Source organism: Antechinus flavipes, chromosome 4 (assembly GCF_016432865.1).
Source record: "Antechinus flavipes isolate AdamAnt ecotype Samford, QLD, Australia chromosome 4, AdamAnt_v2, whole genome shotgun sequence".
NCBI lineage: Eukaryota > Metazoa > Chordata > Mammalia > Dasyuromorphia > Dasyuridae > Antechinus > Antechinus flavipes.
Genome location: NC_067401.1, coordinates 422830276 through 422850371, shown reverse-complemented (window position 1 = coordinate 422850371; position 20096 = coordinate 422830276). Strand labels below are relative to the sequence as shown.

At 33.7% G+C, this 20096-nt stretch overlaps 2 protein-coding genes across 3 annotated transcripts in view; one reads left to right on the top strand and one right to left on the bottom strand.

Moving 5' to 3' along the window:
* The window catches only part of ANKRD45 (ankyrin repeat domain 45), a 53844-nt gene that overhangs the window by 13396 nt on the left and 20352 nt on the right, over positions 1 to 20096 (bottom strand). For both annotated transcript variants that reach the window (XM_051998931.1, XM_051998930.1), the window contains exon 3: positions 18006 to 18173. In XM_051998931.1, coding sequence (XP_051854891.1) covers positions 18006 to 18173 — 168 coding nt within the window. The remainder of the gene's footprint in view (positions 1 to 18005; positions 18174 to 20096) is intronic.
* Positions 555 to 7248, top strand: TEX50 (testis expressed 50). The gene is made up of 2 exons (XM_051998935.1): positions 555 to 1051; positions 6697 to 7248. Exons 1-2 carry the CDS (start codon positions 749 to 751, stop codon positions 6958 to 6960), a joined length of 567 nt encoding a protein of 188 aa, XP_051854895.1. The 5' UTR covers positions 555 to 748; the 3' UTR covers positions 6961 to 7248.

Below are 20096 nucleotides of genomic sequence, written 5' to 3'. Positions count from 1 at the left end.
CAGTCATATAGCTAGTTAAGTGTCTAGGTCAGGTCTTCCTGACTCCAAGTCTAGTGCTCTACCCACTGGACCACCTGACTGCTTTTTTAAAACAAAATATATCAACTTCAAAAAGCATAAAAATTTATTTTCCATCCCTTTTTTCTTTCAAAAGCAGCCTCATGTGGGAAAATTAATTTTGCCCCAATTCTTCTTCCTTCTGCCTGTTTCCAATGTCTCTATATTTACTTATTATAATCTCTATACTATTACCTATAAAGTTAAATACTTATTTATACCACCTATCATTATTACTTAAATATTTGGCATAGATTTATAATTTCATAAATTATGGGAAATGTGCCCTAATTTCTTTGAATAAAAGATATAAAGATAAAAAATAAGATCAAATAAATAAGACACACACATAGTGAAAGAATCCAAGCGCTGGGAAGTTATGTTACATCTTCTAGTTCTAACATTGCCAACTTAGAAACTTCTGAAGTTCTTTATGACTTCATAGAACTATCCTTGAATCAATCCATTTGATGATGTCACATGACCTCTAAGTTACTGCTTCCCTGGCTCAGAAAATTATAGCTCTTATCTGAAATCCTGTGGCTGAAATATCATGCTGTTTAAAATGGACCTGAACTATTTCACTATGAATTTTAAAGACTTTTTTCTGCTCAATCTCTAACATGGCTTCTGGCACAAACAAGGTCAACTCACCATAGATTTTTTTTTTTTTCCCAGCTGGAAAAGAAACATGTTCATTCAAGGCCTGTCTCTGGTCATTCCTCTCTGGTCTGTCTGCTTTATCAAAGAGAGCTTCTGTATCTGTGCTAGAACTACCTGGGCAAAGGTTGGATGGGAGATTTTTCCAGGGGAAGTGGACTTGATGCAGCTTACGCCTCCACCTTCCCACTTGCCCTATGGTCTGGACCAGCTGGGCTACAACTTTTGGAGCTGTACCCAGCTCTCTTATATTTTAGTGGAAACTCTCTTTGTAATCCTGACTGTTTTATCTGGACATTATCTTTGGATCCAATGGAAGAAACACACAAGGAAGGTGAAGTAGTGATGGAAATTTGTAATGAAAATGTTATATAATGTATGTATACATATCCACAAACACCTCAAGTACACAAATGAATGTAGCATGTTGTTCTAAAAATAAGTTATCCTGACTATAAGTCAACCTCATGTTGGGGAAATTCCTCAACATTATTTGGGGGAAGTAACTCTTAAGTTGATTATTAATAATTTATGGAGAGAGCTTTGGGGAAGAATGTAAAACAAGCCCCGGGACAGATCATCTGATTTTACATGTGCTATTCCATGATTCTCTTGTAGTGTGACTGGAGATTTTTCAACAAAGGGTGACATTTTATAAACACTGACACATACATACATACATACACACACACATATACTTCATTAAAATAGGCAATAAATAATTTTGTCTCTTAAGACTGTAAAATTCAGATAAAATATTTCTTGCATCTGTCAATGGATTATTTGCAAAATACTATTGTGATTCAACTATCTCAAAAGAATAATATTGATTAAGTATTCTGCGCTTTTTCAACCAAAAAAAAAAAAATTCACATAAGAACTACAGTACAATTTTATAACTACTCACATTGATTACATAATACTTTGTTTTTACAAACAACCCAATGAGCTCAAAAGTGAAAATATATATTTCTGCATTATACAGAGGAGGTAGCTAAGGCTCAGAGAATTTGACTTACTGATTATAGAACAACGTAGTAATAATGAGTATAGAATTCAAGTTTCCTAACTGCCAGTTCACAGCCATTTCCACTTTAGAAATGGGTTCTGACTTTTTTTGTGCGTCGTGGACCTCTTTTGGCAATCTGGTAAAGCCTCAAAATAAAGTTTTAAATGCATAAAATTTGAAATTAAATATATAGCATGATTATAAAAGAAATTAAAGTATAGAACTATGTTAAAATATAGTTCTAAAAATATATTAAACAAATATCACATGGATTCCATGTTAAGAACTTCTGCTTAGAGATAAGATAGAATGGCTTAATAGATAGAGAAGTGGCCCAGAGCCCAGTCACTCATACATACTGGGGTATGATCAAGATGCAAGCCACTTCATTTCACTGTCTTCTGGCAAGTCTCTAATATTGTAGACTGCAAAGTTCTTCCTGATTAAGGATTGAAATCACTAGTCTAACTTTTATCCTCCAAAAAAAGATATTGAAAAAGATGATAAATTGAAACTTGAATTGATTCTCACTGTCTTAAAAAACTTCTTTCTCTAAGAAAATAAAAGTTAAAGCTGTCACCTAATGTCAATGTTAGCATATTTAGTTTTCTTTGGGGGGATGAACTTGTGATTTCATTGGTATAAGGCAGAAATGTCAAACAGCAGGCCTATACTTTCAAGTGTAGCCTGAGCCAGATTAAAATATAATTAGAAAACATTTTTAAATTAATAATAATAAGATAGAACATAAATAAGTATATGTTTTTCTAAATCAATATGTGGCTACAGGCAGTTTTATTTATGGTTTAGTGGCCTCTTATTTCTATTTGAATTTAAGATGGCTAGTATAAAGAACTCCCAATGAAGAAACCCTTATCAGTGTTGGTCACACTGATGGAATGCATTTTGAGGTCTTCAGGAGTGTCCTGATGCACTAAGAGATCACATAGTCTATCAGTCTTTAGGATTCTGAAGCTATTTCATATACCCTTCTAGAAGTGTATAAATATGCCTAAATATAAAATATTTAATTTATAAATTATCTAAATTAATGTGGCTGGTAGGAATAATGGCAATTTTTTAGCCAGAATACTTCCACCTTCACTCTCTGACTTTTTCCTCCTAATTTACCCTCTCTCCCTCTATACTATCTCACCAAGCTCATTATTCCAGCTCTCTGAGCCTTGGGGAGCCACCAAATTTGAAAATGGTATAACAGAAGTACATGGAAAGGAATTTAAAAAATTTTACCAGTGCATTAGGACACACTTATCTTGTCTAAACTTCTCATTTTACTTTGAGGAAATTAAGACAGTGATGAATTCTCTAAAGTCACATAGCTGATATATGCTGTATCCAGATCCAAAAGGATAGGGATAGAAAAAGTGGTTGACTTACACCACCTAGGGCTTGTAATTGCAGTGGAAGGATCGCCTTTTATACATTACTTTGCAAAATACTATTGTGATTCAACTATCTCAAAAGAATAATATTGATTAAGTATTCTGCGCTTTTTCAACCAAAAAAAAAAAAAATTCACATAAGAACTACAGTACAATTTTATAACTACTCACATTGATTACATAATACTTTGTTTTTACAAACAACCCAATGAGCTCAAAAGTGAAAATATATATTTCTGCATTATACAGAGGAGGTAGCTAAGGCTCAGAGAATTTGACTTACTGATTATAGAACAACGTAGTAATAATGAGTATAGAATTCAAGTTTCCTAACTGCCAGTTCACAGCCATTTCCACTTTAGAAATGGGTTCTGACTTTTTTTGTGCGTCGTGGACCTCTTTTGGCAATCTGGTAAAGCCTCAAAATAAAGTTTTAAATGCATAAAATTTGAAATTAAATATATAGCATGATTATAAAAGAAATTAAAGTATAGAACTATGTTAAAATATAGTTCTAAAAATATATTAAACAAATATCACATGGATTCCATGTTAAGAACTTCTGCTTAGAGATAAGATAGAATGGCTTAATAGATAGAGAAGTGGCCCAGAGCCCAGTCACTCATACATACTGGGGTATGATCAAGATGCAAGCCACTTCATTTCACTGTCTTCTGGCAAGTCTCTAATATTGTAGACTGCAAAGTTCTTCCTGATTAAGGATTGAAATCACTAGTCTAACTTTTATCCTCCAAAAAAAGATATTGAAAAAGATGATAAATTGAAACTTGAATTGATTCTCACTGTCTTAAAAAACTTCTTTCTCTAAGAAAATAAAAGTTAAAGCTGTCACCTAATGTCAATGTTAGCATATTTAGTTTTCTTTGGGGGGATGAACTTGTGATTTCATTGGTATAAGGCAGAAATGTCAAACAGCAGGCCTATACTTTCAAGTGTAGCCTGAGCCAGATTAAAATATAATTAGAAAACATTTTTAAATTAATAATAATAAGATAGAACATAAATAAGTATATGTTTTTCTAAATCAATATGTGGCTACAGGCAGTTTTATTTATGGTTTAGTGGCCTCTTATTTCTATTTGAATTTAAGATGGCTAGTATAAAGAACTCCCAATGAAGAAACCCTTATCAGTGTTGGTCACACTGATGGAATGCATTTTGAGGTCTTCAGGAGTGTCCTGATGCACTAAGAGATCACATAGTCTATCAGTCTTTAGGATTCTGAAGCTATTTCATATACCCTTCTAGAAGTGTATAAATATGCCTAAATATAAAATATTTAATTTATAAATTATCTAAATTAATGTGGCTGGTAGGAATAATGGCAATTTTTTTAGCCAGAATACTTCCACCTTCACTCTCTGACTTTTTCCTCCTAATTTACCCTCTCTCCCTCTATACTATCTCACCAAGCTCATTATTCCAGCTCTCTGAGCCTTGGGGAGCCACCAAATTTGAAAATGGTATAACAGAAGTACATGGAAAGGAATTTAAAAAATTTTACCAGTGCATTAGGACACACTTATCTTGTCTAAACTTCTCATTTTACTTTGAGGAAATTAAGACAGTGATGAATTCTCTAAAGTCACATAGCTGATATATGCTGTATCCAGATCCAAAAGGATAGGGATAGAAAAAGTGGTTGACTTACACCACCTAGGGCTTGTAATTGCAGTGGAAGGATCGCCTTTTATACATTACTTTGTAAAATGTACATGATTTTAATGCCAAAAATTCCACTGAAAATATTTACTTTTGAATAAGTCAAGTTCAAAGGATTGCAGTAAAATCTCAAAAACTACAGTAAACATTATGACAACAGAATTTTTAAACACAATGGCAGGGAAGACTCAGTTTCCAAACTTTGTCTTCCAAATGGCTCATCCCATTTCCTTATGTTCAATGCCCTTTCCTTTCCATTATACCATGTTGTGTCTCTATATTTTTTAAAATGCAGAATGTCTCAATGTTTCATCAAATTATGGATTATTTCAATAATCCAAAAAGGGTCTGAAAGTGGAGGAAAATTCTCATCTACCTATACCCAGATTCTTCCCTTGCTAGATTAGTCCTCCTTCACCTTCATTTCTTCAAGTTCTATAGGTTTTTTCAGGCTAATCTAACCAACATGCTTCAAGGCTCTATGCCTTAATAAATTCTGTTTGTTGATCTTTGTCATTTTCTCTGCTTCAATTATGAGTTATAATGAGGAAAATTATTTCCCCACTGGGGATGGGAGAACATGTTTGCTAATACAATGCAATTCTTTAATTTTGTGATTGGCAGCAACTGGAATTTTGATACTGGAAGCAGAAATTTAGAAGGCACTGAGAATATGTATATTCCTCTTCATCTTTTCTTCTCTCTCAGTGATACTAGACAAGACTTAAAGGAAAAACCTGGGGTCAGATCCCACATCTGGCACTATTTCCATGGCTACCTGCTAATAACCTCAGTTTCTTCATCTAGGAAAAAAATGAAGTTAAACTGTGAAATCCTTTTACAACTCTATATCCTATAATCATAGACAAGCACCACTAATTCTTTCACTAGTATAATAGCAGTCATAATAGCTAACATATATGGTGCTTTAAGGTTTGCAAAGTTCTTGATAAATATCTCATTTTATTCTCACAATAACCCTGGGAGGTAAGTGTTTTTATTGACAGATAAAGAAACTGGAGCAGACACAGGTAAGGTGACTCACTTCTCAACTCACTTTTTCCTGACTCCAGACCTAGGGCATTATTCAGTTCCTGCTTAAAATAAGTTCTCATTGATTTATACAATTTATTAGGCACCTACTACATTCAACATATTGTACTATGTACATAATTAACACATGGTCCTTTGATTTTATCAATTTTGAGTCTTTCAAGAAGCCACAGATATATAAATATTAAATACTTGTAAAATAGTCATAATATAGACTATGATATAAAATAAGTGCAATACAAGGATAGAAAGATTATTTCTGACTGGTAAAGGCAACTAAGGCTTCAAGAGGTTGAATTTAAACTGTGTCTTGAAAAATAGATACCATTTCAAAGCATGGAGATAGAGACATGAGCAAAGGCATGGACATAGAAAAACTTTGGATACTTATAAGAGATAGCAAGTTATCCAGTTTACAGGGTTTCAGAATCTGTGAAGTCAGTTGAGCACTAGAATAATAGCCTTCAAGAGATGACGGTAAGAATAGCCAAGCTCAGAGAAAGGAATTGAATGAGTAATCCTGGTTAATGAGTTGAATGAGCAATTTCCTGGTTAAGTTGAAGTACTTAGGAGCATAGCTCCCTACTACTGAGTAGGAAATTGATAACTATTTTTTGAGGATGGCAATCAAGTTGATCTTCTTTGGGATAAAAGGGGACTAGAAAATGCAAAGAGAAATATACTTTCACTTCTACATCTCCTTCTGAATGAAATTGGCTAGAAAACTGAAAATCATGAGGGAAGATATTAAGTTTGAGTTTATATATTCACAAACAGGTTAGTGTTCAGAAAGAAAAATGTTTTATGCTATTGGTTGTTTCTTCCTTTTAGCCAGAAGATAATTTTTCCGTAAATGGTGATCAACAAAATCAGTCCATTTATGACATTGACCAAATCATCTGCAGGCTGATGTCAACCACATCAATGCTAACAAGATATGTAAAGCAAGTATCCCACCATTCCCCCAAAAAATTGAAACACAGGAGAAAATTAAGGAAAAAAAGGGATGGAGACACACTCGACTGGAACTTCCAAATGTGTTCACACATTAATTCAAATTTCTCTGGTATAGACCTTTTAGAAGATAACTATTGAAAGAGAAGACTCTTTTTTTGGATGAAAATTAATTTTTGTGGCTTTTGTCATTTTCTTGCCACATTTATGAGATCTACATTCATGAACTCTGCATAGAGAAGTCATTTCTACTCGGCCAAAAAAAAGTGTTATATGAAGTATTTTACTAACATGGACAAAAAAAATCTAGTACTATCATTGCTATGAATTTCTGCTCTTCTTTAAATGATGAATTATTAGGAATTAAATAAATAATTTCTATAGAACAGCATCTTAGCTTGATGTTCTAGTAAAGTTCTGAATTATTAATTGTGGACTTTTTTTAAGCTTTCCTCAGCAAGTTTCATGACCAAGTGTTGTCATAGGAAAAGCACTGGAGCATAAAGCAAATTGCAAACCCTCTACACTGGCTTCTCTACCTGCCAGCTCCACAGCAATTCATATTATTCACTCAAACACAGCCAGGGGTAAAAAAAACAGATTGATTTGCTAATTGGTATATCTTGGACATACACCCAGATCCAGCTCAACAATCAGTTAAAAGGACCACATAGTAAGATAACAGGAAACAGTCACTGAATACTTCTACATGCTCTGAAGTTGGGAGGTTGGGGGGATGGGAGGGGATGAGTAGGTAAAGCATGCTGTACCTACTCCTATGTTCTAGGGTCCTACTGGCCTGTTCCCTATTACACTTATAAGGACATTGTCCTTGTTGCTGGGTGTTATGTTCTGGTCCTGTGGATATGATCATGTGTGCTAGCTCAAAGTTTAAAAAATGGGAGACTGTCAAATATGATTTAACTGATTCAGGGAGAGTCAGTAACTCAATAGGTTGCAAAAGGGGAGAACAAAAGCCCTTCTTCTCCCATTTCTTCCCTCCTTTCCTTCCTTCCCATTCTCTTTTCTCAAAGTATCTTTTTTCTCTTCTTCCTCCTCTTCTCTCCCTTTCTGTGCCTCTCCTCTCTCTCTCTCTCTCTCTCTCTCTCTCTCTCTCTCTCTCTCTCTCTCTCTCTCTCGAATATGGTTCTCTCCCTTGTTCTTCAGTAAGAGGAGGAAGAAATAGCCAGTGCTTATTTTTCTGATGCTGTCATGAGAATATGTGGGATATATTAATATCCCATTATATTATAATAGGATACATGCTTTTATTGAACAACTCAAAATTTTCAAGAGGCTTTTATGAGTGAAAAGAAAATAATTTGACATTATCACTCATATTTTATTCACAAAAGGAAATAAAGTGGATTTCATAGTCAAATTTTTTCAGTTCTAATCATGTTATACATTTTTTTTAAATTTGCCTCTCTTTACTGTTTCTATTCTACCTCCAAGATCTGTTGTAAGGAGCAAATGAAATCATATACATAAAGCACTTAGTACAATGCCTGGCACATGATAGGCCTTTGATAAATGCTTATTCCTCTAATTCCCCCTTCCTTTCTTAGTCAAATTATATACAGGTGGTTATTCAGTCATGTCCAAGCCACTCTTGATCCTTTTATCCTCCACTAATCTCCTGAAGTCTGTCAAAGGTCATGTTGTTTCCATGACATATCTATCTTTTTCATCCTCTGCCATGCCCTTTTCCTTTTGCCTTCAATATTTCCTTATATCAGGATCTACTCGTTATGTGGCCAAAGTATTTAAACTTCAGATTCAGTATTTGTCCTTCCAATGAATAATATGAATAAATTTAAGTATTCATTGGTTTGATCTCCTTACTGTCCAAGAGATTTTTAAAAATCTTGTCCAGCACAATTCAAAAGCTTTAATTCTGCTGCACCAAGTTTTCTCAAAGTCCAAACTATAACTTCTGACTATCTAGACCTTAGTCAGCAAAGTGATGGCTCTATTTAATATTTTTCTTTCAAGGAGCAAGTGTCTTTTAATTTGATCACTTTCTGCAATGATGTTTGAGCCCAAGAATATAAAATCTGACTATGGTTCTATTTCTTCTTCCTCTAATTGCCAAGAAGTGATGGGACCAGTTGTCAGGATCTTGAGTTTTTTGTTGTAAAAAGATTTTATTCATCTTCAAGCCAGCTTTCATACTCTTCTCCTTCACTCTCATCAAGAAACTTCTCAGTTCTTTATTTTCTACCTTCAGAATAGTATCATCTGTATATCTGAGATTGTTGATATTTCACCCAGAAGCCTTCATTCTGGCTTTTGATTCATCTATCCTGGCATATCGCATTATGTACCCTACATATAAGTTAAATATGGTGACAATATGCAGTATTATCCTACTTTTTTCCCAATCTTAAACCAGTTATTCCATGTTCAATTCTAACTATTGCTTCTTGGTCCATATGCAAGTTCCTCAGGAGACTAAATTATGTGGTATTCCCATGTCTTTGCCATATTGTGTTGCAATACACCCAAAGACTTTTTTGTAGTCAATGAGGAAGTAGATGTTTTTCTGAAACTCCCTTTGCTTTCTCCATAATTCAGTAATTGTTGGCCATTTGGTCTCTAAATATTCCATCTCTTTGAAAACCAGCCCGTTTTTTGTGTTAATTTTCAGTTTACATATTGCTGAAGCCTAGCTTCCAGCAGAAAAAACAAAATCTTGGTGTGTAAAGTGAATGTAATTTTTGGTAATTTGAACATTCTTTGGCATTTCCCTTCTTTAGAACTGAGATGTAAATTGATAAAAATTCAGACATCATGCACAGATTTTCTTTTCCTTTTTCCTATCATTTACAAAGGAAGTTTAATAAAAGTAAGTCAGTTGCTAGAGCAAGGAGATCAAGAGTTAAGAAACTAAATCAGCAAATATACCAACTATTTACAAACTGTAGTTTGTTGTAATAGTATTTATAGATCTTTTGATTATATTCTCATTTAAATTCTGTTTTCCTTCTTCTCTTTGTATTATGGGACAATAACCAGTTTATCTTCTCTACAATATTTCACAAACAAATTTATTTTCTAAACAAATAATTCTCTTATTTTCCTAGATCTCCAGCAATAAAGTATTTATTGAATGAAGTTATTTGGGAGCTTTTTAGATCTCCTTGTCATGACAATTGACTTATATAAATGAAGTTTCCAAATAAAGTTGTCATAATTAGTTTTGGCATTTTTTCCTCCATTCATTTCCCAATCTTGATTGTCAATAATTTCATTTAAAATGTCAGATGCAGTTGTTTTAACTGCATGCCACATCTTTTTCTCAGTTTTACTGTTATTATGATTTAGCTACAGATAGATACCTAATTCAAGAACAACAAACACATAAATATCAAGCAGTTTTTATCTGCTAAAATGGATGGAAATATACATTTAATGATCATAACTGTGACTGGAAACACGATGACTTCACCCACCAAATGAAAGACAATAATGGGACCCACACTTAACACCACATACCAAGATAAGATCAAAATGGGTCCATGACCTAGGCATAAAGAACGAGATTATAAATAAATTAGAGGAACATAGGATAGTTTATCTCTCAGACTTGTGGAGGAGAAAGAAATTTGTGACCAAAGATGAACTAGAGACCATTACCAATCATAAAATAGAAAATTTTGATTATATCAAATTAAAAAGCCTTTGTACAAACAGAACGAATGCAAACAAGATTAGAAGGGAAGCAACAAACTGGGAAAACATCTTTACAGTTAAAGGTTCTGATAAAGGCCTCATTTCCAAAATATATAGAGAACTGACTCAAATTTATAAAAAATCAAGCCATTCTCCAATTGATAAATGGTCAAGGGATATGAACAGACAATTTTCAGATGAAGAAATTGAAACTATTACCACTCACATGAAAGAGTGTTCCAAATCACTATTGATCAGAGAAATGCAAATTAAGACAACTCTGAGATATCACTACACACCTGTCAGATTGGCTAAGATGACAGGAAAAAATAATGATGACTGTTGGAGGGGATGCGGGAAAACGGGGACACTGATGCATTGTTGGTGGAGTTGTGAACGAATCCAGCCATTCTGGAGAGCAATCTGGAATTATGCCCAAAAAGTTATCAAACTGTGCATACCCTTTGATCCAGCAGTGTTTCTATTGGGCTTATACCCCAAAGAGATACTAAAAAAGGGAAAGGGAACTGTATGTGCCAAAATGTTTGTAGCAGCCCTGTTTGTAGTGGCTAGAAACTGGAAAATGAATGGATGCCCATCAATTGGAGAATGGCTGGGTAAATTGTGGTATATGAATGTTATGGAATATTATTGCTCTGTAAGGAATGACCAGCAGGATGAATACAGAGAGGCTTGGAGAGACCTACATGGACTGATGCTAAGTGAGATGAGCAGAACCAGGAGATCATTATACACTTCGACAACGATATTGTATGAGGATGTATTCTGATGGAAGTGGATTTCTCTGACAAAGAGACTTAACTGAGTTTCATTGGAGAAATGATGGACAGAAACAGCTACACCCAAAGAAGGAATACTGGGAAATGAATGTGAACTATTTGATTTTTGATTTTCTTCCGAGTTATTTTTACCTTCTGAATCCAATTCTCCCTGTGCAACAGGAGAACTGTTCGGTTCTGCAAATATGTATTGTATCTAGGATATACTGCAACATATTTAACATATATAGGACTGCTTGCCATTTTTGGGGGGGGGGGAGGGAGGGAGGGGAAAAAACAAAACATAAGTGATTGCAAGGGATAATGTTGTGTAAAAATTATCCTGGCATGGATTCTGTCAATACAAAGTTATTATTAAATAAAATTAAATTTAAAAAAAAAAGACAATAATGGAAAAAATAAGAAAGAATTCAACAATAGGTCTTTTATAAACAATATTTTTGAAACAAAGTTCACTTCAGCAAAACCAAAAAAAGCAAGAGTAGCCATCGTGATCAGAAAAAAAAGGCAATAGCAAAAATTGGCTTAACTAAAAGATATAAATGGGAAAATTTGGTTACTTTTAAAGGCACTGTTGTGCTAGTTTCTTTTTATTGTTCTGTCTCAATTTCCCTAAATTGTCCTGCTTCAGTTTCCCTAAATTGTCTTGCCTCAATTTCCCTAAATTGTTCTGCCTCAATCCCCCTGGTTGCAACCCCCTTCCTGATCACTAGGACTGTGAAAATTAGGGCTGGGAGTCCTGACCATTAGCATTCCATAAGAGCCATAAAAATACAGCTGGATTATTTCAGATCTGGGAAATTTCTTATTTCAGACTAACTGTCTCTAATTTGACTACCCCCTTCACTCACAATGTATCAAAATTATGATCCTCACACACCAACCTGTCATTATCAGATTTATGGTCCATTCCTGGAAATTCCCACTCACCAGTGCTCACTCTACCCCCTCCCCTCTACCTTTGTGTCCCCTGATCACTAGAGCCCTATAAAAATCCTTGGAATCTCACATTCAATGCTGAAAGCTTTAAGGCTTCAGCCCTGGGGCCAAAATGGATCCTTTGGCCTCAGACAATCTCTCTCAGAAATTTAAATAAAATATTAAAAACTCTCTAATCTCTATCTTGCCTCAGTTTCTCTGACATTACATTTCTATAGAAAATTAATATAAATACATAATATATAACTAATGGCATACCATCTACATATTTGAAAGAAATGTTAAAGAAATAGAAAATAAATCTAAAATGGCTAAGGATCCCAACTATCCTTCACAGACCAACATTAAAAAAAAAAAAAAAAAAACACATAAGCAGCTAAGAACCTGAAAAGAATTTTCGAAAAATTGTATGAAATGTCAATGATAAGTGAATATAAATAGAAAGATATAGATATATATATTTATATTCTTTCTATATTTATATATATATATATTTACATATATATATATATATAGACACACACACACACACACACACACACATATATATATATGTTTCTCAGTATTGTATGGCACTTCTACAAATAAAAAAGATAGAAAAAGACAGAAAAGCAGAAGTATTAAGCCAATCCTTAACTGGTCAGAATGCAATTAATATTCAATAAGGAGTTTTGGAGTCTGGGGTAAAAATTAAACATTAACTGGAGGCTAAAAACTTAATCCTTAAGAATTAGTGGGTCAAAAAATAAATCATGGAAACAAAAGATAATTTTACCAAAAAAAAAATGATGAGACAATAACCTTAAGTGAAATTCTCTAAAACAGGCATTCTTATCCTGGAGTCTGAAGAATCTTTTAAAGCATTTTTTATAAATATTTCAAAATAATTGACTTTCTTTGCTATTGCATGTATTTTATATTATACATTTTAAAATATTATTCCTAGAAGTTACATAGATTTCACCAAACTTACAAAAGGATAATAATACATAAAATGGTTAAGAAGCTTTGTTTTCTTTAACAGCAAAAATAATGAAAGAAAACAGATAAGAATAAATAAATTATAAATAAGAATGTGAATTTAAAAAACAATAGAAAACCAATAAACTTTAAAACCCCTAATAAACATCAAAATAGAAATTCTAAAAAACCAAAGGTTAACAAAATAAAATAGAAGCCTTTAGATTAAAAATAATAAAGATAAACATTAGCTAATTTAATTTTAAAATCAAGACAAAAACATAATTTACCAGTATCAAAAATGATAAAGAATTCACACAAGTGAAGTAGAAATAAATTATTCAAAACTATTTTGCCTAACTATATATATCAATAAAGCCAATAACTTAAATTATTGACATTTATAAAATTTTAAGATTAACATAACAAACAGTAAGGTATAAATAGCTTAATTCCAGAAAAAAAGAAACTATAAATGAACCCAAAAGAGAAAACCCAAACAAACCTGGAAGCAGATTTACAAGTGAATTCTATAAAACATTTAATGAAAACATAATATATAACATGTTTGTGAAAATAGCAAAAAGAAGAATCCTGCTATATCTTATGATATAAATATGGTCTTAATATTTCAACTAAGGAAACAAAATAGAAAATTTTCTAGTATCCCTAGAGAATATGACATGATTATACCAATAATTGACTCAGTTTTGCAGTAGTTATTATTGGTTGTTAAGGTTTTCTCTTTTGTCTTTTAAAATCCTGAATTCTAAAATCTCTTAATTTTTAGCAGTAGCTGTCAGGTCTTCTATGGTCCTGGCTACTGCTACTTCTTACTTGAACTACTTCTTTCAGAGTGCCTATAGCATTTTTTCTTTTGACATGGGAGCACTGGATTATGCCTATTGCATTCCTGGAATTCTGCTTTTTTGGAAAATTTTTTAGGATGTGATCAATTCTTTTTCTTTTTAATTTGTATTCTGTTTCAACATATCTGTCCAGTTTTCTAAATTATTTCTTAAATGTTGCTTCAAAAGTTTTCTTTATCATGGTTTCCAGAGAATCAAATGATTTTTAAATGATCTCTCCTTGACCATTTTTTCCCTGGTTAGTTTATTTGGTATTATCTATCTTCTATTTTTTTCTATTTTTTTCTAATCTTTTCATTTTGTTATAAGATGCATTGTTGTGTCATAGGTTTCTTGATGTTTGGTCTATTCTAGTTTTTAAGGATTACATTTCTTGGGTAAAGTTTACCACTTTCTCTTCTAAGATATGTAAACTTCTGATTTTTTTTCTCGAGTTTTTGTTTTACTTTCTGATTCTTCTTTCATTTCTTCTTGGTATTCTCTGTTGTTCTTGTGAAAAATCCATGTATTTCTTCAAATCACTGCTTGAAGTTGTTGCAGAGTTACTCATTCCTTTTTTTTAAATATATTTTTTATTTATTAGTTCCCAGTTACATGTAAAAATTATTTTTCAATTTTGAGTTTCAAGTTCTCTTCCTTCCTCATGCCTCTCTTCCCACCACTTGAGAAAGCAAGCAATATGATATCTATTATACATACTCATTCCTTCTTTGGATGTATCATTAGATCTATAATAATTTTTATGTTTATTTTCTTTGATTTAATCATTTGTCCAGCTTTAGTTTTTGAATAAGGCTTTGTGCCAGGTTCAGCTTCCACCTTTTATACAACCTAATTTCCTCTGGATCTTTAAGGTTCAAAGTGTTGGATCTTTAGAGGTATCTCAGGACTTAAGTGTTAGGAATTTCAGAGCACTGAGGTGAATGTGGAGGTTGGGGTGGGGAAGTAGTATCGGTAACATGATGGTCACAGACACTATTCTCCAGCATTTCCAAGGTCCCATGTTAAGACCTTCTGGTTATAGGTGCAATTCTTCTAAATATATTTCCATTTGCTTCATGCTGTGCAAGAAAAATGAGATCAAAAGGGGAAAAAAACTAAGTAAACAACAGAAAAAGGTGAAAATACTATGTTTTGATCCACATTCAGTCTCCATAGTTCTCTCTCTGGATGCAGATGGTTCTTTCCATCACGTGTATTGGAATTGCCTTGAATCACTTCATTGTTGAAAAAAGCCACGTGCATCACAGTTGATAATCACATAATCTTTTTGCTGTTTATAGCATTCTCTTGGTTCTGCTCACTTCACTCAGCATATGGTCATATAAATCTTCCCAGGCTTTTCTGAAATCAACTTGCTCACCATTTCTTATAGAATAATAATATTCCACTATATTCAAAAACCATAACTTATTCAGCCATTCCCCAATTGGACATCCTCTCAATTTCCAGATGAACTCAATGTTCTCACCAGATTAGAAAAACTCTTGTTTCCTGAACGTGCATGGACCTTCTTGTCTTGGAAACTGGCTCATGCTGCTCTTTCTACCCACACATGACCTTCCTGACCATTCTTATCTGTCTTGCCCTTATCAAGGGCCAGTTAAACTACTACCCTACCCTGTGACGACCACGCTAGCACCCAGGATACCTTAGAATCAGCCAGAGTCAGGATAAGCAAAAGTCCTTAGTCTTTATTCTTGGTCTTTAGGGGTAGAAGTGAAGGGGATGGAAGTAGGATCTCCGCAACTACCTTCTTCCTCCTCCACTGCAAAAAGTGACTCTGGCTAGTCTTACTCCACCCCCTCGTCCCTCCTACAATCCTCTGTATACACCAATCATCGAGCCAGCACAGGATAGTGGGAAAGATCATTTTCCAAGCATATGTCCATAGAGTACTGTCCAATCTGTAGTTAACCTCAAGTGCTCGGCTGTCCTAACTTCAGTGCATCGAGTCAAGAGTTTCAGCCCTCTACACAAACTACCCCATGATGATTTCCATAATCTTCCCAATTAGCACCATCTTCTCCCTCCTCTCTGCTTGCAATATTTTGTATTGTACTACAATTATCTAAGTACATATCTTACTTAATTCGTAAAATATACTGAAGGTAAAGATCAGGTTCTTCTTAACAAAGATCTTTTTTTTAAATCCTCCATAATATAGTTATTGTATATATAGTGGGTAAAAAATGACTGTCCACTAAGGGAAATTGGATAAATAACTCTTAAATAATTGAATCAACAGAAAAATGATAAGAATACCAAACTAGTACCATGAATTTTGTTATGCCTATATTTAGCTTGGTACTTAGCCATAATTCACATGCAAATAACAGAGGCATATTTTTTCCTGAATCCCTTTAGCTCTTATTTTGTAAGCTTTTTGAGATGATGAAAGCAAAGTATGAGTTTCAAAAATACTTTAACAAAAGTAATTGAAAATTAAAAATTATTCCTGTAGTATTCCTTCAGGGAGCCTACCTTCTCTGATGCTAATCCCCACTTATACTAGAAGGTTGGGTTTCTTGAGGGATGATTACTCCAAATTCAAGGTACTTTGTGAGTCTATCTTCCTAAAACAAGAGCTCATGGGGTCCCCACAAGTGCCTTTACCTTTTTAAAATAATGATAAATTTTTACTTTTCAAAATACATGCAAAGACCGTTTTCAACATTCACTCTTGCAAAATCTTGTGTTCCAAATTTTTCTCCCTTCTTCCCCTCTTTCCTTCTCCTCTAGACAGTCAGTAATTCATAGGTTAAACATGTGCAATTCTTCCAAACATATTTCCATATTTGTCATGCTGCACCAGAAAAATCAGATCAAAAGGGGAAAAAATATGAAAAAGAAAAAAAAGCAAGCAAACAGCAATAACAACAAAAAAATGAAGATGCTATACTCTGATCCATATTCAGTTTCCAGAGTCCTCTCTCTGAATGTGGTTGGCTCTTTCCAGTTCAAGTCCATTGTAATTACCTTGAATCATCTAATAGTTTTTGAGGGTTTTTTTTTGTTTGTTTTTTGCCAAGGCATTTGGGGTTAGGTGTCTTGCCCAAGATCACACAGCTAGGAAATGTTAAGTGTCTGAGGCCAAATTTGAAGAGATCAGGTCCTCTTGACTTCAGGGCTGGTATTCTATCCACTACACCAACAAGCTGCCCCAAATCACCTCATTGTTAAAAAGAGCCAAATCCATTACGGTTGATCATCACTTAATATTTTTGATGCTGTGTACAATGTTCCCCTAGCTCTTCTCACTTCACTAAGCATCAGTTCATATAAGTCTCTCCAGGCTTTTCTGAAATCAGTCTGCTCATCATTTCTTATAGAACAATAATATTCCATTACTGTCATATACCATAAGTTATTCAGACATTCCCCAGCTGATGGGCATCTACTCAATTTCCAGTAAGGAGCTTACATTCTTTTTTTTTTTTCTTTCTTTCTCTTTTTTTTTTTTTCCTTTTTTGATCTGATTTTTCTTGTTCAGTTATCTTTAACGGTCAGGGAACACAATTAAGACAAAATAAAGGCATTCACTAGGATGGTATTATAAGAAGAGTAGCAGATGACAGAATTCATGCCCTGAAAGTAAGAACATTATAACTATATTTAATGTGAATGTAAAAAGAAAAATACAACATCGACAATTTTAAAAGTTTACAAATAACTTTTCCTACATTATCTCATTTGGTTTTTGAAACAACCCCATAACATAAATAAGAATGGTTATCCTCAGGTGGTTTACCCGGATAACAAATTTTGTGTTAGAATTGGATTCTGAACCTATATTGCTCCTGATTCCAAATTCTGAACTTTTCCTCTACAATATAGTTCCTGCCTCACGATGTACTGTCCATCTGATTGATTTAATGACACAACCTTTGAATAAATGAGTTTCAAAAAAAAACCACATGTTTATAACTCAGGTCATGGATACCTGCAAAATCCAGGTAATTAATACACTCTGTCTGAGAGTACCGAACAGCCACATCTCTGGCTGTTTCATTACGATAATTTACCACGTCAATATCGACTTCCAGATCCACCAGTGCTTTCAAAGTTTCCAATCGGCCCCAGGCTGCAGCACAGTGTAAAAGTGTGTAACCTGGCAAAAACAGTGAATAAAGAAAATCAAATCAAATACATTTGGATATTTCAGAATACTTTTTATGGTGGAATGCAGTGGGCTGGATCCTTTGGAGAGAGACTTAGAGCTGGAAGGGACCACAAACACCTAAAATACATACAAATGAAGAAACTCAGATTCAGAGAAATTTTATGAATGTAGAGAGTAAGTGACAGAGCTGGGATTTTAGCACCCAAAACAAGCTTCATAAAATAATCCCATATCAAGGAACACGAAATATATAGACTCAATCTAATTTTTAAGGACAAGCTGAAGGGAAGATAGGAGTGTAGTGGAGAAATAGAAATTCTGAGCTAAGAGGTAACTGTTGGGGAGTTACAAGATGGGAGAAAAAAGAAAAGCAAGACTGTGGCAACTGGGAAAGAACTAACCTGGAGTTAGTTGAGAAGAAACTTTTGTCAGTGCCCTCCAAATTTCAGTTTCCTGTAGGAAAATTCTGTTCAGTTTACCCTAGTTATAGCTCTGAGCTACAAACTCAAGAATTATCATAAAATTCTGTGTCCAAACACTATTGCTATAGTCATGGAAATTAATACTTTTCCAAAGAAATTAGACTAAGTATTTAATATGCAAGGAGTTTGTAATATTCCCCCCTTAGTTTTGTTAAAAAGATCAGAGAAAAAATGATTTGAGTAAATATTTCATGGTTATAATTAAAAAGTGACAAAATGTTACTGTGACTAGACAGTACTAGAAACACTGAATTGGGAGGGGAAAAAAGTACTCCAGTAAAAAAGTTCTGTTTCAGAACAAAATATTTGTTCAAATGCTTACAAGTCCACCAGAAGATGAAGCTATGATAGGTATGTGAAAACGGCTTTTCTGGGGCAATGAATGAATAAGGAACATAGAAAAAAATTTTTAGAAAATTTTGCTTAAAGGCTCTGAAATAAAGCCGCCACCTCTATTCTGTTCATGAGAAAACTGATATCTAAGTGGGCTATGCTAATTGCCTAGGAAAATTTGAATCCAGATCCTTTGACTCCAGTAACAGTGTTCTTTCCACCAAACCAAGCTTTCTCTAAAGATTCAATATACAATTATGGAATTACTTTGTGACTTTGGACAAATAATTTTGTCTATTTGTTTTCCCATTTGAAAAGCTGTCTAAACACCCTCTACTTGCACAAGAATTCAGGATTCATGCTCTAAAAACAACAATGGCAGTAATGATTGTGACTATCTACTCTATAAAAAGGTGTTTGAGAATCAATTGGATAATACCTCATTAAAAAAAAAAGTCATTATTTAGGTGAAATGAGCAGGACCAGAAGATCATTATATACTTCAACAACAATACCATATGAAGATCAATTCTGATGGACGTGGCCTTCTTCAACAATGAGATGAACTAAATCAGTTCCAATAGAGCAGTAATGAACTGAACCAGCTACACCCAGCGAAAGAACTCTGGGAGATGACTATGAACCATTACATAGAATTCCCAATCCCTCTATTTTTGTCTGCCTGCATTTTTAATTTCCTTCACAGGCTAATAGTACACTATTTCAAACTCCGATTCTTTTTGGACAGCAAAATAACTGTTAGGACATATATGCTTTAACATACTTCACATGTATTGGTCAACCTGCCATCGCAGGGAGGGAAAAAGGGGAAGGAGGGAAAAAATTGGAACAAAAGGTTTGGCAATTGTCAATGCTGAAAAATTACCTATGCATATAACTTGTAAATAAAAAGCTATAATAAAAAAAATTAAGTCATTATTTAGGTTTTTAGTATTAAAAATAACAAGTAGACTCACTTTTGAATCCCAAAAACATTTACCAGGGGCACTGAGAAGGCTCAAAGTAAATCAAAAAATATACCACTCATTAGATGTCAGAAAACTATTAGCAGGACAAGGATAGAAGACAGAGTGCA

Coding starts and splice junctions, on each gene's coding strand:
- TEX50 (XM_051998935.1), top strand. CDS start 749: ATGTTCATTCAAGGCCTGTCTCTGGTCATTCCTCTCTGGTCTGTCTGC. Junction 1,052..6,696: donor GGAAGAAACACACAAGGAAG/GTGAAGTAGTGA, acceptor TCTTCCTTTTAG/CCAGAAGATAATTTTTCCGT.